Genomic DNA, 23,291 nt, shown 5'->3' on the forward strand with positions numbered 1-23,291 from the left:
TCTTCAAGAGGACCAATTTTATCCCTCACTATCCTTTTGCTTCTAACATACCTATAGAAGCTCTTTGGATTTTCCTTCACTCTGTCTGCCAAAGCAACCTCATGTCTTCTTTTAGCCCTCCTGATTTCCCTCTTAAGTAGCTTCTTGCACTTTTTATACTCCTCGAGTATCTGATCTGTTCCTTGCTGCCTGTACATTTCATACAACTCTCTCTTCCTCTTAATCAGTGTTACAATCTCCCTCGAGAACCAAGGTTCCTTATTCCTATTTACTTTGCCTTTAATCCTGACAGGAACATACAAGCTCTGCACTCTCAAAATTTCTCCTTTGAAGGCCTCCCACTTTCCATTTACATCCTTACCAGAGAACAGCCTGTGCCAATCCACACTTCCCAGATCCCTTCTCATTTAATCAAATTTGGCCTTTTTCCAGTTCAGAACTTCAACCCGAGGACCAGATCTATCCTTATCCACGATCAGGCATTATGATCACTGGATCCAAAGTGTTCCCTCACACTCACATCCATCACCTGCCCTAACTCATTTCCCAATAGGAGTTCCAATATCGCATCCTCTCTAGTTGGCACCTCTATATACTGATGTAGAAATTTTTCCTGAACACATTTTACAAACTCTACCCCATCTAAAGCTTTACAGAGGGTAGGGGGTAGTTAGAGGGGGTATAGTCAGACAATGGCGTAATCAGGGATGGGGAGGGTAGTCGAGGCATAGTTAGGGGGAGATTAGTCAGGGGTGTGTTAGTTGGGTGGTGCAGAGGGCATTCATGGGTGCGTGGGCAGGTTATTGATTGAGGTGGCGATTAGTCGGGGGGGGGGGGGGGGTGGGGGAGGTGTCTAGTGGGAGTGGACAGTCACCATTAGGTGTACAGAAGTACTATAATTATCCAGAAGTTGGAAGTGGTTTTAAATTTTCTAATTTTTTCTGGGTAATCATTACAGTAAGACAGTCGGAACTATGCAAATATTGCAATTTATGTTGTAGTTTTGGATGTAGGGAACTTCCTGTGCAATTGTCATGCAAACTTTACATGGGGGTTTCCATGCTGGGGTTGGGGGGGGGGGGGGGGGGCGGCGGTGGGGGGGAGTGGGGGCGGGGTGGTTCCCCGGTGCATCTTTGGGTGAATACCTCCCCCCCACACCCGGTACAACATCCCAGAGTTCAAAGGTTATGTGCCTCTATACACAATGGCTGAGCTCTCCAGGGTAGAAATTCCAGGGATTTTAAACTCTGAGTGAAGGCATTTTTCCTCCTCTCAGTCCTAAACTGTGACCTCATCTAGATTCCAAAGTTAGATGAACGAGTTACTCAACATTTATCCTGTCAAGCCCCTGAAGAATTTGATATGTTTCAATTAGGTCGGCTCTCATTCTTCTAAATGACAGGAGAATATAGGAATTGTCAATTCAATCCCTCCTCATTGGACAAAATCAACCTACTAAACCCTCAATACACTCACTCATAGAGTCATAGAAGTTTACAGCATGGAACCAGGCCCTTCGGCCCAACTTGTCCATGCCGCCCTTTTTTTTTTAAAACCTCTAAGCTAATCCCAACTGCCCGCATTTGGCCCATATCCCTCTATACCCATCGTACCCATGTAACTGTTCCCTACATCCAAATGCTTTTTAAAAGATAAAATTGTACCCACCTCGACGACTACCTCTGGCAGCTTGTTCCAGACACTCACCACCCTGTATGTGAAAACATTGCCCCTCTGGACACTTTTGTATCTCTCCCTTCTCACCTTAAACCTATGCCCTCTAGTTTTAGACTCCCTTACCTTTGGGAAAAGATATTGACTATCTACCTTGTCTATGCCCCTCATTATTTTATAGACCTCCATAAGGTCACCCCTCAGCCTCCTACGCTCCAGAGAGAAAAGTCCCAGTCTATTCAGCCTCTCCTTATAACTCAATCCATCAAGTCCCGGTAGCATCCTAGTAAATCTTTCTGCACTCTTTCGAGTTTAATAATATCCTTTCTATAATAGGGTGACCAGAATTGCACACAGTATTCCAAGTGTGGCCTTACCAATGTCTTGTACAACTTCAACAAGACGTCCCAACTCCTGTATTCAATGTTCTGACCGATGAAACCAAGCATGCCGAATGCCTTCTTCACCACTCTGTCCACCTTTGACTCCACTTTCAAGGAGCTATGAACATGTACCCCTAGATCTCTTTGTTCTGCAACTCTCCCCAATGCCCTACCATTAACTGGATAAGTCCTGTCCTGGTTCAATCTACCAAAATGCATTTCCTCGCATTTGTCTAAATTAAACTCCATCTGCCATTCGTCAGCTCACTGGCCCAATTGATCAAGATCCCGCTGCAATTGGAGATAACCTTCCTCACTGTCCACCATGCCACCAATCTTGGTGTCATCTGCAAACTTACTAACCATGCCCCCTATATTCTCATCCAAATCATTAATATAAATGACAAATAACAGTGGGCCCAGCACTGATCCCTGAGGCACACTGCTGGTCACAGGCCTCCAGTTTGAAAAATAACTCTCGACAACCACCCTTTGGCTTCTGGCAAGAAGCCAATTTTGTATCTATTTATGGATCCTGTGAGATTTAACTTTATGCAACAACCTACCATGCGGTACCTTGTCAAAGGCCTTGCTAAAGTCCATGTAGACAACATCAACTGCACTGCCCTCATCTACCTTCTTGGTTACCCCTTCAAAAAACTCAATCACATTTGTGAGACATGATTTTCCACTCACAAAGCTATGCTGACTGTCCCTAATCAGTCCTTGCATCTCTAAATGCCTGTAGATCCTGTCTCTCAAAATACCTTCCAACAATTTACCCACCACAGATGTGAGGCTAATTGGCCTGTAGTTCCAAAGCTTTTCCCTGCAGCCCTTTTTAAACAAAGGCACAACATTTGCCACTCTCCAATCTTCAGGCACCTCACCCGTGTCTATCGGTGATTCAAATATCTCGGCTAGGGGACCCGCAATTTCCTCCCTAGCCTCCCACAACGTCCTGGGATATACCTCATCAAGTCCCGCAGATTTATCTACCTTGATGCGCTTTAAGACTTCCAGCACCTCCTTCTCTGTAATATGTACACTCCTCAAGACATCAATATTTAATTCCCTAAGTTCTCTAACATCCATGCTTTTCTCAACAGTAAATACTGATGAGAAATATTCATTTAGGATCTCACCCATCTCTTGTGATCCGCACATAGATGACCTTGTTGATCCTTAAGAGGCCCTACTCTCTCACTTGTTACTCTTTTGCCCTTTATGTATTTGTAGAAGTTCTTTGGATTCTCCTTTGCCTTATCTGCCAAAACAATTTTGTGTCCCCTTTTTGCCCTCCTGATTTCTCTCTTAAGTCTACCCCTACATCCCCTATACTCTTCCCCCTATACTCCTGAGGCAAGGAAACCAAAACTGTTGTAACATGTCTTTAAGGGACATCAATATGACAACATTAGAAGGGAAATGTGTCATCTAATCCAGTCTTAGTTTCACTTTTGCTTTGAACAGAGCACAAACCCACACATCTCGGATGCCTTCAAACTTTATACCCTACGTATAATTGTTGTCTTGTGCCTGGCTTAATAAATGAACCCACAATGTGTTTATCCAGTCCCTAATGAGTGACTGGTGCCTTGTGTCTTGTACATTAAATAAGCCCAAAAATATTAGATTATAATAACACGAAATGTGCAAGTTCTCTAGGCGGACCCTCAAGAATGCCTTTTGTCATTGCAGCAAGATTTGTTTTACAGCTTCCTTACAGTTAGAATCAGGCGAATTCATTATGGACAACAAAGAGATGGCAGACTGGCTGAACAAATACTTTGGATCTATCTTCACTAAGAAGGACACAAATAACCTTCCAGAAATACTAGGGGATAGGGGGTCTTGCATGAAGGAGGAACTGAAGGAAATCCTTATTAGTCAGGAAATTGTATTGGGGAAATTGCTGGGAATAAAACCCAATAAATCCCCAGGGCCTGATGCTCTGCATCCCAAAGTACTTAAGGAAGTGACCCTAGAAATAATGGCACATCGGTGATCATTTTCCAGCATTCTATAGACTCTGGAAGAGTTCCAGTGGATTGGAGGATACCTAATGTGACCCCACCTTTTAAAAAAGGAGGGAGAGGGAAAATAGGGAATAATGGACCAGTTAGCCTGACATCGGTGGTGGGGAAAATGCTGGAGTCACTTCTTGAGGATGTAATAACTGAGCATTTGAAAAGCAGTAACAGGATCAGTCCAAGTTAGCATGGATTCACTAAAGGGAAATCGTGCTTGACAAATCTTCTGGAATTTTTTTGAGGATGTGATCAGTAGAGTGGATAAGGGCGAACCAATGGATGTTGTGTATCTGGACTTTCAAGAGGCTTTTGACAAGGTCCCACAGAACAGATTAGTGAGCAAAATTAAAGCTCATAGTATTGGGGGTAAGGTATTGACGTGGATACAGAGAGTGGGAATATACGGGTCCTTTTCAGAGTGGCAGGCAGTGACTAGTGGGGTACCGCAGGGTTCAGTGCTGGGACCCCAGCTATTTACAATATACATTAACGATTTGGACGAAGGAATTAAATGCAATATCTCCAAATTTGCAGGCGACACTAAGCTGGATGGCAGTGTGTGCTGTGAAGAGGATGCTAAGAGGCTGCAGGGTGATTTGGACAGGCTGGCTGAGTGGGTAAATACTTGGCAAATGCGATATAATGTCGATAAACCTGAGGTTATCCACTTTGGTGGCAAAAACAGGAAGGAAGATTATTATCTGAATGGTGGCAGTTTAAGAAAAGGGGAAGTGCAACGTGACCTGTCTCTGAACATTGGCATGCAAGTGCAGCAGGCGATGAGGAAAGCTGATGGCATGTTGGCCTTTGTAGCAAGAGGATTTGAGTATAGTAGTAAAGATGTATTGCTGCAGTTACAGTAAGAAGTCTCACAATACCAGGTTGAAGTCCAACAGGTTATTTGGTAGCAAAAGCCACTAGCTTTCGGCGCTGCGAAAGCTAGTGGCTTTTGCTACCAAATAAACCTGATGGACTTTAACCTGGTATTGTGAGACTTCTTACTGTGTTTACCCCAGTCCAACGCCGGCATCTCCACATCATTGCTGCAGTTATACAGGGTCTTGGTGAAGCCACGCCTTGAGTATTGTGTGCAGTTTTCGTCCGCTAGTCTGAGGAAGGATATTCTTGCTATTGAGGGAGTCCAGAGAAGGTTCACCAGACTGATTCCTGGAAGGGCAGGACTGACATATGAAGAGAGACTGGATCGACTGAGCTTGTACTCACTGGAATTTAGAAGAATGAGAGGGATCTCATAGAAACATATGAAATCCTGATGGGACTGGACAGGCTAGATGCTGGAAGAATGTTCCCAATGTTGGGGAAGTCCAGAACTAGAAGTCACAGTCTAAGAATAAGGGGTAAGCTATTCAGGACTGAGATGAGGAAGAACTTCTTCTCTCAGAGAGTTGTAAGTGTGTGGAATTTTCTACCACAGAAAGCTGTTGGGGCCAGTTTGTTAAATATGTTCAAGAGGGAGCTGGACATGGCCTTTGTGGCTAAAGGGATCAAGGGGTATGGAGTGAAAGCGGGAGTGGGATACTGAAAGTGCATGATCAACTATGATCATATTGAGTGGTGGTACAGGCACAAAGGGCCGAATGGCCTACTCCTGCACCTATTATCTATGTTTCTATGTTTCAATGAAGCTACTCTCCAAACATCCCTTAAACAGTTACTCTTGATGTTTGAGTTGATTTTAATTTGTTCTCAGGATGGGCTTTCTTGGCGAGGCTAAATCTACTGCCCATCTGAAATTGCCCTGAGAAGGATGTAGAAGTGTTTATTTATGAATGATTGCAGAGCTTTTGGTGATGGGGCTTTCACAATTCCAGAATAATGGCCTGGTAATGGAAAAACAAATAGCAGTTCATGTCCAAGTCACAGTGGCAAAGTGGTTAGCATTGCTGCCTCACAGCGCCAGGGTCCCAGGTTCAATTCCAGCCATGGGTCACTGTCTGTATGGAGTTTACACATTCTCCCCATGTCTGCATGGGTTTTCTCTGGGTGCTCCAGTTTCCTCCCACAGTCCAAAAATGTGCAAATTAGGTTGATTGACTGTGCTAAATTGACCCTAGTGTCAGGGGGATTAGCCGGGTAAATGTGTGGAGTTATGGGGTAGGGCCTGGGTGGGATTGTGGTCAATACAGACTTGATGGGCTGAATGGCCTCCTTTGTACTGTAGGGATTCTATGAACTCAGATGGGAATTTGGGAAATACCAGAACTATCTCTGTGTGTTATGTCCGATGATGAAGGACTTTATTTATTACAATGTAGGCAAATATAGCTGCCATTTAAAGCCCACAGTAGCAATGAATTGAATAACCAGATAACCTATTTTTGATGACATTGGTCACATAAAAAATGCTGGCTCAGCTGCCAGAGGAACTCCCATTTTTCTTTACATTTTGCCACTGGATCTTTGACATCCATCTGAACCATCAGAAGCAGGCAATTATCTAGTCTACTAAGATTTCCAGGAACTGGTGCATCAACCGCAAAGAAAGGCTCAGGCCAACGTCTTTCTGATTCAGCCCTCTATCTGATTTTTGCCTTTGGCAATGGGAAGTTACTATTAGCGTCCAACAGCAGTCTCCCACTACCACTTCAAATTCACATTTCTTTTATTTGATTGTCCTTTAACCAGAAAAATAAGCACATGTGAAATCTTTTAAGTCTACCTTTTCGAGGAAGTGGAGGAAGGCTAACGGGGGGACACATGTTGCGCGCAGAATTCCACTGGCTCACTGCAAATAAAAATTGAGAGATAAGTTAGATGACAATTCATTAACTGATAAACAGATCTTCACAATTCTTCCGTGTCGCTTTTACTTCCCCATCTTCTCATGAAGACATTGACTCTTCTTTAAATATTGCCCAACAAGGCCTCACCCAAGCAACCGTTCTTCTGTGTGACCCTGGACGGTAAGTGTCACGAGGTTACTTGACGTTGGGTAGGAGGTTAATCACAGTTGAGTCTGATTGTCAATTGAAGCCCACTCTTTCCACCAGGGGTTCATTGGACAGAGGTGAATAGTTGGACCTTGGCCTTTTTTTGGTGGCCCTCCCTACTCCCTCCTCCTCCCACACACAGCTGAGATCAGTTAATAGCTCAGACATCGGACTGGGCTTGGGGCATTCCAGGTCTATATGGTCTTAGGGATGGCCATTCCTGGTTTTGGGGATGGGCAAAAAATGCTGGCCAGCCAGCGACACCCATGTCCCACGTATGAATAAAAAAAAGTCTCCATTCCACTATGTCTTAAACAGCTGCTTTGTTTCTGGAATTCAAAGCAACAGTGCTTGAAGGGGAGGATTTCTGGCCAAACCAATGGCAGATTTATCATCAGTCAACTGAGTCCTGGGTGCAAGATTCAAAAGCTATAGCTTGACTGCTAGCTTTGTTGCAAGTGAGTGGTTCCTTCCTCACAGCCAATGCTTGGCTCCCGGTTATTGTTGTGCAATATTATGGGAAACACATTGAGAGACGCTGGAAATTTCTAGGCCTGAAAATAAAGGTTTGCACATTTCAAAGTGGTGATGTAAGTGCTCTCAAGAACTGATGAAGTAGCCAATAAATGTCTCACAATGTCTCCCCTTTAGAGGTAACGCAAAGTATTACCAGATGCTCTTGTCAGATCACTCAAATCGTGCCGTAAATTTTGACACCAAAGGGTGGAATTTGCTACATGTTTACCCCCAACGACATGCATAATTTGAAGTGTAAAATATATACCCAGAGTATTAATATCAAGCAATCCCCGCCATGTGGTAAAATATCAAGCTCAGATGGATGTATTTAGCTATGCCCTTATTCCTTCCATCTTTTACACAAGTCTTTCAGTTCCTGTGCCAAGTGCTTCTTGGCTCATTATAATACATAGAAACAAACGTAGAAAATAGAAGTAGGCCATTCGACCCTTCTCCACCATTCATTGTGATCATGACTGATCATCAAATTCAATACCCTGATCCCACCTTCGCTCCATATCCCTTAATCCATTTTGCCCCAAGAACCATCTAATGCCTTCTTGATGTCACACCACTACTTTGTGGTAGTGAATTCCATAGTTTCATCACTCTCTGGATGAAGAAATCTCTCCTCAACACAGTCCTAAAAGGTTTATCTCTTTGCCCCAAACCATGACCCCTAGTTCTGGACACCCCCACCATTGGGAGCATTCTTTCTGAATCCACCCTGTCTAACCCTGTTAGAATTTTATAAGTTTCAATGAGATCCCCTTTTTCTGAACTCCAATGAATAAAATCCTAACAGACTTAATCTCTCCTCATATGAAGAGCTGCTATCCCAGGAATCAGCCTGGTAAACCACTGCTGTACTCCCTCTACAGCAAGGACATCCTTCCCCAGACAAGGACAACAAAACTGCACACAATATTCCAGTTGTGGCCTCACCAACAGCCAATTGCAGTAAAATGTCCCTATTCCTATACTCAAATCCTCTCACAATGAAGGCCAACATACCATTTGCCATCTTTACTGCGCGCTTACTTTCAGCGACTGATGCATGAGGACACCCAAGGTCTAGCTGAGTATTTTAATTTTAGTATACTTATTAGTTTCACAAGTATACTTACATTCACACTGCAATAAAGTTACTGTGAAAATCCCCTAGTCACCACATTCCGGCGCCTGTTCAGGTACACCAAGGGAGAATTTAGCATGGCCAATGCACCTAACCAGCACGTCTTTCGGACTGTGGGAGAAACCTGAGCACCCAGAGGAAATGCACACAGGCACGGGGAGAACATTCAGACTCCGCACAGACAATGACCCAAGTCAGGAATTGAACCCGGGTCCCTGGACTGTGAGGCAGCAGTTCTAACCACTATGCCACCCCACCTCTCCACCTCCATCCATCTATCTCAATTTACATTCAAATAATAATCTGCCTTTCTATTTTTGCTACCGAAGTGAATAACCTCACATTTATCCACATTATACTGCATCTGCCGTGCATATGCCCACACACTCAGCCTGCCCAAATTTGAAGCATCTCTGCATCCTCCTCACAACTCACCCTCCCACCCAACTCTGCATCATCTGCAAATTTGGAGATAATACATTTAGTTCCCTCGTCCAAATCATTAATATACAATGTGAACAGTTGGGGTCCTGGTACAGATTCCTGCACTACCCCACTAGTCACTGTCTGCCAGTTGGAGAAAGACCCATTTATTCCAACTTTTTATTCCAACTCTGTCCAGTAACCAGCTTTCTATCCATCTCAAGACACTACTTGTAATCCCATGCACTTTACCTTTACATCGTAATCTGCTATGTGAAACCTTGTTGAAAGTCTAAATAAACCACAACCATCGGTCCTCCCTGGTCAACTCCACTAGCTACATCCTCAAATAATTCCAGCAGATTTGTCAAGCATGATTTCCCTTTCATAAACCCTTGCTGACTTTGTCTGATTATCCCACTGCTGTCCAAATGCTGTGCTATGAAATCATTGATAATGGACTCCAGCAACTTCCCTATACTGACATTAGGCTCAATAGTCTATAGTTCCCTGTTTTCGCTCCACCTCCCTTTTTGAACAGTAGGCTTACATTAGCTACACTTCAGTCTGTAGGAACTATTTCAGAATCCAAAGTATTATGGAAAATGACAACCAATGGATTTATTATTTCTAGGGCCACTTCCTGAAGTACTCTAGGATGAAGATTGGGCCCCAGAGATTTATCCGCCTTCAATCCCATTAATTTCCTCCAAACCATTTCTCTACTAATACTGATTTCCTTCAGCTCCTCACTAAAACTTTTTTCATTCATTCATGGGACATGGGCTGGCCAGCATTTATCGCCCATCCCTACCAATGTCAACCACATTGCTGTGGCTCTGGAGTCACATGTAAGCCAGACCAGGTGAGGACGGCAGGTTTCCTTCTCTAAAGGACATTAGAACATAGAACATTACAGCGCAGTACAGGCCCTTCAGCCCTCGATGTTGCGCCGACCAGTGAAACCAATCTAAAGCCCCTCTAATCTACACTATTCCAATATCATCCATATGTTTATCCAATAACCATTTGAATGCTCTTAATGTTGACGAGTCCACTACTGCTGCAGGCAGGGCATTCCACGCCCTTACTACTCTCTGAGTAAAGAACCTACCCCTAACATCTGTCCTATATCTCTCACCCCTCAATTTAAAGCTATGTCCCCTCATGTTAGCCATCATCATCTGAGGAAAAAGGCTCTCACTATCCACTCTATCTAATCCTCTGATCATCTTGTATGCCTCTATTAAGTCACCTCTTAACCTTCTTCTCTCTAACGAAAACAACCTCAAGTCCCTCAGCCTTTCCTCATAAGATCTTCCCACCATACCAGGCAACATCCTGGTAAATCTCCTCTGCACCCTTTCCAACGCTTCCACATCTTTCCTATAATGCGGCGACCAGAACTGTACGCAATACTCCAAGTGCGGCCGCACCAGAGTTTTGTACAGTTGCAGCATGACCTCCTGGCTCCGAAACTCAATCCCTCTACCAATAAAAGCTAACACACCGTACGCCTTCTTAACAACCCTATCAACCTGGGTGCCAACTTTCAGGGATCTATGCACATGGACACCCAGATCCCTCTGTTCATCCACACTACCAAGTATCTTACCATTAGCCCAGTACTCTGTATTCCTGTTACTCCTTCCAAAGTGAATCACCTCACACTTTTCCGCATTAAACTCCATTTGCCACCTCTCAGCCCAGCTCTGCAGCTTATCTATGTCCCTCTGTATCCTGCCACTTCCCTCCGCACTGTCTACAACTCCACCGACCTTAGTGTCATCCGCAAATTTACTAATCCATCCTTCTACGCCCTCATCCAGGTCATTAATAAAAATGACAAACAGCAGTGGCCCCAAAACAGATCCTTGCGGCACACCACTAGTAACTGAACTCCAGGAGGAATATTTCCCATCAACCACCACCCTCTGTTTTCTTACAGCTAGCCAATTCCTGATCCAAACCACTAAATCACCCTCAATCCCATGCGTCCGTATTTTCTGCAAAAGCTTACCATGGGGAACCTTATCAAATGCTTTGCTGAAATCCATATACACCACATCAACCACTTTACCCTCATCCACCTCTTTGGTCACCCTCTCAAAGAACTCAATAAGGTTTGTGAGGCACGACCTACCCTTCACAAAACCGTGCTGACTATCCCTAATCAAATTATTCCTTTAGTCAACCACATGGGTTTTTCCCAACAATCGACAATGGTTACATGGTCATCAGTAGATTCTTAATTCCAGATATTTTTTTATTGAATTCAAATCCCACCAGCTGCCGTAGCGAGATTCGAACCCCGGCCCCCAGAATTTTAGCTGAGTTTCTGGATTAATAGACTGGCGATAATACCACTAGGCTATCACCTCCCGTAAAGGCATTTCCCAGAATATATGGTACATTATTCATGTCTTCATTTTGTGAAAACAGAAGCAAAATATGAATTTAGTTCCTCAGCCATTTCTTTGTTCCCTGTTATGAATTCTCCTGTTTCTGACTGTAAGGGTTTTCTCAATCTTTTTCTGTTTATATACCTACAGAAACTTGACTCCATCACCAGGCTAAAGAGCAAGTACATGAGAGTTTTCTGTAATTACACTGGTTCAAGATGAGTGTAAAATTAAGCCCAGAATTTTAGGATGAAACAAAAATCCAAGCAACTTTTCTGACATTTTAATGCGATTTTGTTTAAAGCCATTTATTGGAAAACTTCTCCTCACCGAGATGTGCAATGTATATTCAGTTTCGCCGAATATATTTTTGTCTCCTCAGTATGAGTCACATTAAAAATGCAAAAACTTCCAGGATTGCATATTTTCAAACATACTTTGGGGGGGAATTTCCAGCTCCCTGTGGCATGTTGTTTTGGTAGTGGTTTAGCCATTAGCCAAGGCAGGCGGGATCTTCTGGTCCTGCCAATGGTTATGGTGTTTTGTGTGGCTCACCCATCCTGCTATTGGGAACCTGCTGCAAGGGGATACATTGGGTGGGACCGGAAGATGTCACCAGCGGGAAGGGCTGGAGAATCTGTGTCTACTGATGGTTATATGACTTGAAACTTTAATTTTTATACTGAAAGAAGGATAGTGATTCTTAGTTTTTTTTAATACGTTCTGGCATATGCTAATAAGATAACCAGAAATTCAGAGTAACTTGATTGGAGTCACGGATGGGCAATTGCCCTGCCACATATCATCCCCTAATGCAGCTACTACATCTTCCAACAAGGAATTACCCTCAATTTCTTTTTTGAGTTGGGGGGTGGGGGGGGGGGGGGGGGGGGGGGGGGGTCAAGTTTTGGAGTTACGGAGGAATGGGATGCTGATGCAAGAAAATGGAAGAGTTTTCTTCTTTGTAAACTCAGGGCGGGATTCCCCTTCCCTCCCCCACCCACCCCTCACAGTGTGCATCTCGGCAGAGGGAGATGGCCTGCCGTTGGCCGGCGAAGGGATCTTCTGGTTCCGCCGCTGTCAATGAGATTTCCCAATGAATCCACCCCCCCACCCCACCCCCCCGCCCTCACCAAGAAACCCGCAATGCCATCAGTGGGACTGGAAGATCCTGCTGGCAGGAAGAGTGGGGAAAATCTGGAAATGTAGAGTTCATTACATACCTGGCTTCTGGTACCATCCAAATGGATAGGTCAGTGTGTCCACATCAGCTGACTCACAGTCCAGGACATGCCAGCTCTGAATTTTCTCACTGCAGGACTGCACTCCAAGACTACTGAGTATCAGGCACGTCATCTCCAAATCTATCAAATGTATTTGATAATGAACATTAATATTAATGGAGAATTTTTCACTCCTTCCCAGCTAGGTCTGACAGGTAACGGTTACCTCATACTTCACCCGAGTGGCCAGTCTGGCCTTGGACACTGAGTATTGGCAAACCTTTCACCATGTGGGTAAATAACAGGCCTCTGTCCTCACCAAACCACCACATCCGCATATTCCCAGCTGACTTCCCTGGGTAATAAACAGGGGTACGACCACTGACCAATGTTTTTTTACCAACCTTCGCCAAAGTAGCCACCCTCTCTCCCACCAGCTATTAAAGCATGAACAGTGACCCATTGCTGGGACCTTCCAAATCATTCTAGATGAATGAACCACATGAGGAAATTACTAGCTGCGTGACAAGAGGACCTCAATTCAATGTTCAAGACAATGTACCTCATCTGACTGTTTATGAAAAATAAGATGGATCAGGACAATGATTTAAATACCAAGTTAGACTGAACAATGAAAACCATGCCATCTATACAGCAATAGTTGCGCAGATGAAGAGGCTTGTCTGGTATATAATGGTACCTATAGCATTCTGGTGGAGACTAGTCTATTGAGTACTAGAGGAGTTTAATCTGAACTACACTTACACCAGTGAACCTCTGGAAGACTTGAAACACTCAGGATTAGGCCCTCCTTGGAGATTCACCCAATTTTCATGCACAACTTTAATGGAAGAGCCGTGGGAAGCTCAGAGAAACAGAATAAAGGTTGTTCACAGTGTTTCTCCAGATCTTCCACTGAAATTAAGCTGGAGGATCAGGAGAACCCTTGTAGAAACCTGAACTCTCTCAGTACAAATTGAATATATCCAAATAATAACCACCTGAATAAATTTTGTTGTACTCATCATGTCATCAAGTCATTTTGCCTGACAATTCCTGAGGCATATTCCCATTAAAATACCAAATTGAAAAAGTCAACTATGCAATATTTGGCTAGTCTCAAAGTTCAAAAAGTATCTCACGAGGCTTTACCTCTTCTGCTACTTGATTTATTATCTTTGCTCTCCCCGAGTATATTATTTCTGTCCATCTTCACTGTCTTCCCGCTACTTACATTCATCAGTAAAATATAATTAGCTTCATTATCTCACTTGCATCCTACAGTGCAGAAGGAGGCCATTCAGCCCACCGAGTCTGCACCGACCACAATCCCACACAGCTCCTATTGCCGCAACCTCTCATATTTACCCTGCTAATCCCCCTGACACTATGGTTAATTCAGAATAGCCAATCAACCTAATCGCACATCTTTGGACTGTGGGAGGAAACTGGAGCACCCAGAGGAAACCCACACAGACACGGGGAGATTGTGCAAACTCCACACAGGCAGTGACCTGAGGCCAGAATTGAACCCGGGTCCCTGGTGCTGTGAGGCTAGCAGTGCTAGCCATTGTGCCACTGTGCCGCCCAAGGGCATTTCTCAAGGGCAGTTATGGATGGGCAACGAATGTTGGCCTAGCCAGCGAAGCTTCACCCCTCAAACATATTTGGTATCATTCTGCTGGTGAAATTGGATGAGAAGGGATCATGGTCCTCTGCTCTTTACCCAGCCTGAGTCTGCAGGATCAGGACATACTTTGCCATATTTTTGTGATTATTGCCCACCAGTGCAACAGTGGAATTTATCAAATGGCTTTTGTCAAACCATTTCTTTGGATGTAACATATCTACTTTCTTGCGCTGCTTATTTAATAGCTTCCCTTCTTGGTGCACCATCTGTTACACTCTCCTCATTTATTCATCGATAGTTAATACCTGGTATCCGTGGATCTTTCAGAAATCCAAATCCTTTACAACAGGAATCTTCATCACACAAACGTTCACATTCAAAGAACCTTGGAGTACAAAGATGTGGCGAGTCAGTTCAACGGGACTCTTTGCAGCAATATTACTCCAACATTTTGCCAAGGGTCACAACCCAACCAATGGTTTTCCTCAGGCTACCCTCCAGAAAGCTGAAAGAGGTTGCATCACAGAAGGGACAAAGATCTCAGCCTCTAGTTCCCATATGGGGAGCACCTACTTTCAAGCAAGCCAATGTGATCCTAGGAAATAGGAGCTGGAGGAGGACATTTGACCCATTGGGTCTGCTCCACAAGATCATGGGTTAGAGTCATAGAGGTTTACAGCATGGAAACAGGCCCTTTGGCCCAACTTGTCCATGCCGCCCTTTTTTAAAAAAAAAACCCTAAGCTAATCCCAATTGCCCGCATTTGGCCCATATCCCTCCATACGCATCGTATCCATTTAACTATCTAAATGCTTTTTAAAAGATAAAATTGTACCCACCTCTACTACTACCTCTGGCAGCTTGTTCCAGACACTCACCACCCTCTGTGTGAAAAAACTGCCCCTCTGGACACTTTTGTATCTCTCCCCTCTTACCTTAAACCTATGACCTCTAGTTTTAGACTCGCTGACCTTTGGGAAAAGATATTGACTATCTACCTTGTCTATGCCCCTCATTATTTTATAGACCTCTATAAGGTCACCCCTCAGCCTCCTACGCTCCAGAGAGAAAAGTCCCAGTCTATTCAGCCTCTCCTTATAACTCAATCCATCAAGTCCCCGTAGCATCCTAGTAAATCTTTCTGCACTCTTTCGAGTTTAATAATATCCTTTCTATAATAAGGTGACCAGAATTGCACAGAGTATTCCAAGTGTGGCCTTACCAATGTCTTGTACAACTTCAACAAGACGTCCCAACTCCTGTATTCAATTGAGTTGATCTGATTGTGACCTTAACTCCACTTTCCTGACTCACAACCACCCCACCACCTTCCTCTGACGCCAACCCCTGCAGCCTTAACATTTGATTCCCTTGTAGATCAAAAATATGTCTAACTCAACTTTGATTATATTCAATATTCCAGCCTTCACTGCTCTCTGTGGAAGAGAATTCCAAAGGCGAACAACCCTCTGAGAGTGTTCTCCTCATCTCTGTCTTAAGTGGGAGATCCCTTACTTTAAACTGTTTTAGATTCCTCCATAGCAGGAAACAGCCTTTCAGCATCTGCCTTGTCAAGTCCCCTTGGAACCTTATGTGTTTCAATAAGGTCACATCTCATTCTTCTAAATGCCAATAACTATAAGTCCATCTGGCTCAAGTTTTCCTCATAAGACAATTTTTGTGTTCCAGGAATCCGCCTAATAAAGTTTCTCAGAACTGCTTTCAATGTAAGCATATCCTCCTAAAGTAAGGAGACCCAAACTGTACACAGTGCTCTAGGTGTCGCCTCACCAATGCTCACCAGTACAACATTTCCCTACTTTTTCATAGAATCCATAGAATCGCCACAGTATCGAAGGAGGCCATTTGGCCCATCGAGTCTGCACTGGTTCTCCATATTCCATTGTCATGCAATAAAGGCCAACATTCCATTTGCTTCCTAATTACTTGCTGTAACAGCATGCTAATCTTTTGCAATACATATACTGGAATGACTTAATTAATTAAAGCCTTAAATTCTCAGGGCGTTTAGGAACAAACAATGCCTAGCACTTCATGAACCTCGGTAAGATTTCTGGGACCCGCTGGTTCCCGCCCTCCAGTCATTGGAAACTCTGAATCCGAAATGGACATGGCGGACACAACGGAGTCTACTCCCTTATTACCTGAAGGAGGGAGTGAACCCGGGCCTCGGCACTCTAGATGAAAGACACAAAACACTGATGGTCCACTACACCCCGCCTACATCAGTCGCAAAGCTTGAGGAACCGGACCTGGCGCTTAAACACCTCAAGAGGCTCTTGAGGTGAATGAACCACCAATGTTCCTTGGACCTAGAGGGGGAGGGATGTACTGATTTTAATGAGGCCCACAATGTGGACCTCTCAGAATATGAGCTTTCAGATTAATGGCTTTTCCAATCAGTATGTGTACATGATGTGGAGTGTCAGAGTTACTGGCACTCTTGGTTTATGCTCCATATGAGGATGTACCTGTCCGGGTGTTGCTTACTATGTAATTAAGTCTAAATTTGATGAAGGGACACTGGACGAGGAGGAGTTATTTCAAAAACATTCCAGAGACTTTAAACAATTCATGCCAATTTGATTGTCCCACTCTGGTATGTATCAAGGAACAGAGACACAAAAATGCCACTTAACTTTTAATAAAAACAATATTAAACATGAAAAGTTTGACTATAATACAATACTCCTTCACTCCCCCTTAACTACACAAGTGTACACAGATTTCAAGAATAATACAGGTTACATGATATATCTTATGCTATAATGTTCTCAATAAATACACACTCCCTGTAACCCAACAGGCTAACTGTGATCAGACAACACCCACTCTGGAACCCAGTGGCAGATACCTCTCAATCGATCCTCTGCGGGTTTCTCATCAAACTCCCCCAAGATTGTTGTCACGCGAGTGTTTCTAAACTCCACTCTCAAAAAGACAGGTTTTAAAATCTTTTATCAAACAAAAACCTTTCCCTCAATTGTATTCATCAAGGGTCCGCCTCCAGGTTTTCCAAACTATCCTTTCACTCAAGGCTTTCTCTCAGTTATTTTAGCAATGATCCACCTCAGCATAGCTCCTGAGGTCTGCCCATGGTGGATACAAAATGAGTTGACATGGAGGATGTAGGGCAAAGGATGGGCCATTAGGGTGGGCAGGGGGCATGGGTTGGCATGGAGACTATGAGGTGCCAGTGGGAATAGACGGAGGAACATAGGTTAGCATGAGCTGGCATGTATGGCATAAGAGGTGAAGGCTAGAGAACTTAATATTTAACAAAAACAACTGGGACAAAGTCCCACAGAACAAAAGCAGCCTTCTAACCAGCCCACCTCAGCTCTCAATTGACAATATGGCTGCCTCTGATCTGCGGCCAGAGGTGGCGGCCCTGACTTATCCCACACCTGCAACCTGGAACGAAAGTCTTGTCACTTGGGCAACTTCCTCTTGAGGCTGATGTTGCAAATCGGGAGATTTTCTGACACAAACTATCTGCTTTGATGATGAAAATCCAGTGTGCACCTTGGAAAGACTATAGTAGCCTCTGTGATGCTGGCACCATTGAAATATCCACATCATGATGTTAGTGACGAAACAATAATTTATGAGGTCAGGTGTATAAACTTAGCACTGATTCCCTTGGTAAAATTAAGATGTGCAAAATAATAAAGACCTATGCCACCTGAATGGGGAAATCCAGAACAAAGGGACATAATTCTGGAGCCAAACCATTTAGAAGTGAAATCAGGAAGAAATATTTTTCACAGAAAGGATTTTAAATTGCGAGGTCTTTTTCCTGAAAGGGCTGTGAATGCTCAGAGAACTGGAATCTTCAAGACTGAGATCGCTAGGCTTTTGTTAGGTAAGCTTACCGAGGACTATGGGTAAATGAATTGAGGTATAGATCAGCAATGGTAGAGCAAGCTCAAGGCAGAAAGCAAATGGTGAGAGTGAGTCCAATACCTCTGTAAACTTCAATATAAAGAAGGTGTCAAAGGATGAGTACTTACCCAGTTTGGATACCTCTTGCAGTAACATTCAGCTTGTTCCTTACTGAGATTCCCCGCAACTCACGAAACGGTAAGCGGCTATAGAAATTTTTCACACTTCCTCCGAGCACATCTGGAGAAAAGAAAGTGCTATTCAGATTGATTGTTAACTTCAAGAACTATTGTTTCCACCTGAAATAGTGGATTTCCTTCTAAGTGTCAGAAACCCACTTGACCAGTCTGAAAATTACTTCATGGTAGTGCAATAAAGTTGTTATCATCATCAGTGATCACCTGAAAAGTCAATTGTTACATTCTGTAAATGCACAGGATGAGGTTTGTTACAGACCAGATAACAGAGATTAAATTTGTTATATGCCTTGAAAATTGTTCAATTAAATTTGGGCAGCATGGTAGTACAGTGGTTAGCACTTTTGCCTCACAGCACCTGGTACCCGGGTTCGATTCCGGGCTTAGGTCACTGTCTGTGTGGAGTTTGCACGTTCTCCCCGTGTCTGCGTGGGTTTCCCGTTTAAATCACGGGTAGATAGTTTTCTGATCGATAAGGGAATTAGGGGATATGGGGAGCAGGCGGGTAAGTGGAACTGATTCGCTTCAGATCAGCCATGATCTTGTTGAATGGCGGGGCAGGCTCGAAGGGCTAGATGGCCTACTCCTGCTCCTATTTTCTTATGTTCTTATCTTCTTATGTTCTTTCCTCCGGGTGCTCCAGTTTCCTCCCACAGTTCAAAGATGCGCAGGTTAGGTGGATTGGCCATGCTAAATTGCCCCTTAGTGTCAGGGGGTTATGAGAATAGGGCCTGGGTGGGATTGTTGTCGGTGCAGACTCGATGGGCCAAATGGCCTCCTTCTGCACTGCAGGGATTCTATGATTCTAAATTTGATCCTTCTTCACCACGTTAGAGGCGAGATTTTCCTATGTCTGCTTGCAAACACAAATGATTACTAGGGTAAAATCTTTTTAATTGGTTATAAACTTCTTTGGGACATCAGGTGCCCATGCCAATCCCACCCTATCCCTGCACGCATCAAGAAAATGGAGATTATTCCACCACTCTCCTGACTTCTGCCTTTAAAATGGTAGATAGGTTTGGGGAGTAAGAAAGTGAATTATTCACCACAGAATTCCCAGCTCCTGACCTGCTCTTGAAGCTACAGTATTTAAATGGCTGATCCAGTTCAGTTTCTGGTCAATGGTAACCCCCAAGATATTGATAGAAGGGGATTCAGGGTTGTAATGCCATTGAATATCAAGGGCAGATTGTTAGATTCTCTCTTGTTGGAGGTGGTCATTGCCTGGCACTCGTGTGGCATGAATGTTACTTGCCACTTTATCAGTCCAAGAATGAATATTGTCCAGGTCTTGCTGCATATAAATATGGACTGCTTCATAGAATCATTGAATCATAGAATCCCACAATGCAGAAGGAGGCCATTCAGCCCATCGAGTCTGCACCGACTCTCTCCGAAAGAAGGATCTCACCCGGCCCACCACCTCGCCCTATCCACGTATTCCGCACATTTACCATGGCTAACCATCCTAACCTACATATCATTGGACACTAAGGGCCAATTAAGCATGGCAAATCCACCTAAACTGCACATCTTTGGAATGTGGGAGAAAACCAGAGCACCCAGAGAAACCCACGCACCAATGGGGAGAATGTGCAAACCCCACACAGAAATTCACCCAAGGCCAGAAACGAACCCATGTCCCTGGCGCTGTGAAGCAGCAGTGCTAATTACCCTATCCCTGTAACTTCACGTATTTAACCTGCTAATCCTCCTGACACTAAGGGACAATTTAGCATGGTCAAGCAACCTTACCGCACATCTTTGGAGCGTGGGAGGGAACCGGAGCACCCGGAGGAAACCCAGGCAGACACAGGGAGAAAGTGCAAACTCCACACAGGCACTCGAGGCCGGAATTGAACCCGAGTCCCTAGCGCTATGAGGCCAGCAGTGCTAACCACTGTGCCACCATGCCGTCCAAGTATGAGTCATGTTTGCCCGGCACTGGGTGAAACATTTCCACACTTATTTCCTAGAGGAATCACACTCCCATTAGAGGGTGAAGACTTCCATCTATTCTAGCCCCGTTCATCAATGGCAAAAAGCTGCTGCCTGAAACAACATGGCTTTCATTATAAATATCTGAATAGGTCAGCACAAAATCGAATGCATAGTGTGTATTTTCTACATTTTCTGGAAGATGGGTCTAATTTTGAATTGCTAGCTCGGCACTTTTGGGCTTGTAAACACTTAATTAAAGCAAAGGGCAGCCGAGAGACAAGAAGACTGAGTCAGTGATTCTTGGCATAGCAAAGGTGCAGCATCTGTGAGTCTGAAAGACGTTTTAACTCTACACCTGGGAAGGCAGCTCGTAAAATATTCTCAGCTTTGGGGTGCTTGTAAAATTCAGGTATTTCTGAAGCCAACGCTAAATATAAGTTGGCAAATCTCTTGTGATAAAATGGAATGCGCTTTGTTAAAAATATACACGTACACATATAATCACACAAGGATGCATAAATAACAACAACTTGCATGTATATAACGCCTTTAGTAAAATATTCCAAGGTGTTTCAGAAGGACATTAAATATTTGGCACTAAGTCATGCACACAAACATGCGCATGTAAATATACGTTATCCATACAAATTTTTACAAGTATAGGAAGAGAAAGAGGGTTGTTAAGGGCAATGTTAAAGGTAGATGGCTAGAAATTGGATGGCCGTGTTTTCTGGGTATGGGGTGGTTATGATTCATGACCTCCCATGCTGGTTTCAAACATCCATTTGGTGTAGCCACCTCATTTCCATGATTATGGCATGGCCTCAAACAGCTCCCTCACTGAACTGCCCTCTGCATCATGTGGTGAGTCACTGGGTACAAAAGAGCTGCAGCCAACTTAGGGGAACAGGCCAGCTTACATGCAAATTCCCCAGAGGACAGGGTTGTAGACAAGTTGCAGGAGACTTGAATGAGGAGCTCTTTGGGGCAAAATTGAAAACACTAATGATGATACACACCAAGATGCCTGGTGCATTGATCAGGCCAACTAGACAGTCTCCAGTCATTGGCTAGAAGCATAGAGGAATCAGCTCCAAGGGATAGCAAGTAACCTTAACTTGAACCTTCCATCAAGGAAGTGGTGGGCACATCCCTGGCAATACTGGAAGAGTGACTCATAATGGAGCATGTTGCTGGCTGCTGTCCCGACTTCCACTGCAGCACAGGCAGAGATCTCCTGATTTCTCAGTGCTATACCGGAAGCTCAAATAGAGATCATGAGATCCTAGCTGGTGTCATCCAGGTTGAGATGTTTCTTAATAAATTGTCTATATAGCCTGCTGCCTTATTGATTTTAGTCTTCAGGTCCAAATCTTGAGTGAGCAAAAAGAAACTCTAGTTTGACATATCAGTTTCCTGTTAAGTTATATTTGATTTTAATTTGTTTGTTACAGTAAAAGTCTTTAAAAAGTGAATACTTGTCCATCAGTTTATTTCTTTAGGCACTAGGGAAATTCCTTTCTTTGCTAAAGTTACTAGTCTCTATAGGGATCTAACACACCTATAATTTAAAGTCAACGAGGCTAACTGTAGTAACCTCGATCGTCACCATGGCTAGTTCATCCCAGACAAGAAATTGAACCAGGCATCTTCAACCAATGAATGAATAAACTGTCTGAGCTATTTTCCAAATTACTCTTTAGCTGTGAGACCAAAGAATGAGAAAGGGAAAATTCAGAATGAAATCAAAATTCAGAATAGAACAATAACAGGAAGATATCACTGTCTAATATTTAAAGTGATTAAAACTGAATGTTTTATCTTAATGATATAATCTCCTAAGGAATCTGCACCTATCTCCCATGTCTCCTGCCAGTCCTCCAATGATTTAACAGTATATCAGGGCTTGGAATTTAAACAGAATTGGCTGTTTCCATCCCCATGACTGGGTAAATCTCATGTATAGTGTTACAGCGAGCCATAAAAGACCCCAGGGGTGAACTTGATTTAGGCCAGCAACAGAAAACAGGTTCGAGGTGAATCAGCAGCTTATTTTTGACTGTGACAATTTTCTTTTCACTAAAGCTCACAGAATAATAGTTCAAACCCTTTTTGGAGAGCTGTTCCTTAGCGGCTAGAGGAACTCCCTCAGCAATCGCTCCGCCTCATTCTTCAGATTCAAGCGGAGGGCAGTCAAACAAAGTATCCTTTATTTTATTCAATCGTTCATGGGATGTGGGCATCACTGACGAGGCCAGCATTTATTGCCCATCTCTAATTGCCCCTGAGAAGATGGTGGTAATCCACCTTCTTGAGCCACTGCAGTCATGTGGTGTAGGGAGACACATGCAGTGCTTTTAGGAAGGGAGGCAGGAATTCTCCAGCTGTTCACGCTGGCAGGATTCTCCAGTCCCGCTGGCAGCACACCCCAGCCCACGGGTTTCCTGCCGACATGGTGTAATGTCAATGGGAATTTCTACTGACAACAGTGGGACAGAGAATCCCGCCACTAGCAAACAACATGCCACTTCGTGCCAACAGGAAACACACGGCTGGGAGGCCAGAGAATTTTGCCCCGAGTATTATAAGCCAGTGACATTGAAGGAATAGCAGCATAGCAACAGAATGGCATGAGGCTTAGAGAGGAACTTGTGGGTGGTGGTTTTCCTATGCATCTTCTGCCCCTATCCTTCTAGGTGGTAGAAGTTGAGAGTTTGGAAGGTGCCGTCAAAGGAGCTTTGGTGAGTTACTGTGGTGCATCTTGTTGATGATACACACTGCTACCACTGTGTGTTGGTGGTGAATGGGGTGCCAACAAGTGGGCTAATTTGTCCTGGATGGTGTTGAGCTTCTGGAGTATTGTTGGAGCTG

At 43.9% G+C, this 23,291-nt stretch overlaps 1 protein-coding gene across 1 annotated transcript in view; it reads right to left on the reverse strand.

Annotated features, from left to right (window-relative positions):
• tg (thyroglobulin) overlaps window positions 1-23,291 on the reverse strand; it is a 387,985-nt gene that overhangs the window by 217,371 nt on the left and 147,323 nt on the right. Inside the window, exons 32-35 of the mRNA XM_078216995.1 lie at window positions 18,408-18,519; window positions 14,679-14,758; window positions 12,744-12,884; window positions 6,771-6,836 (exon numbers count right to left, since the gene is read on the reverse strand). Coding sequence (XP_078073121.1) covers window positions 6,771-6,836; window positions 12,744-12,884; window positions 14,679-14,758; window positions 18,408-18,519 — 399 coding nt within the window. The remainder of the gene's footprint in view (window positions 1-6,770; window positions 6,837-12,743; window positions 12,885-14,678; window positions 14,759-18,407; window positions 18,520-23,291) is intronic.

The sequence above is a fragment of the Mustelus asterias genome, chromosome 7 (assembly GCF_964213995.1).
Source record: "Mustelus asterias chromosome 7, sMusAst1.hap1.1, whole genome shotgun sequence".
NCBI classification, from domain to species: domain Eukaryota; kingdom Metazoa; phylum Chordata; class Chondrichthyes; order Carcharhiniformes; family Triakidae; genus Mustelus; species Mustelus asterias.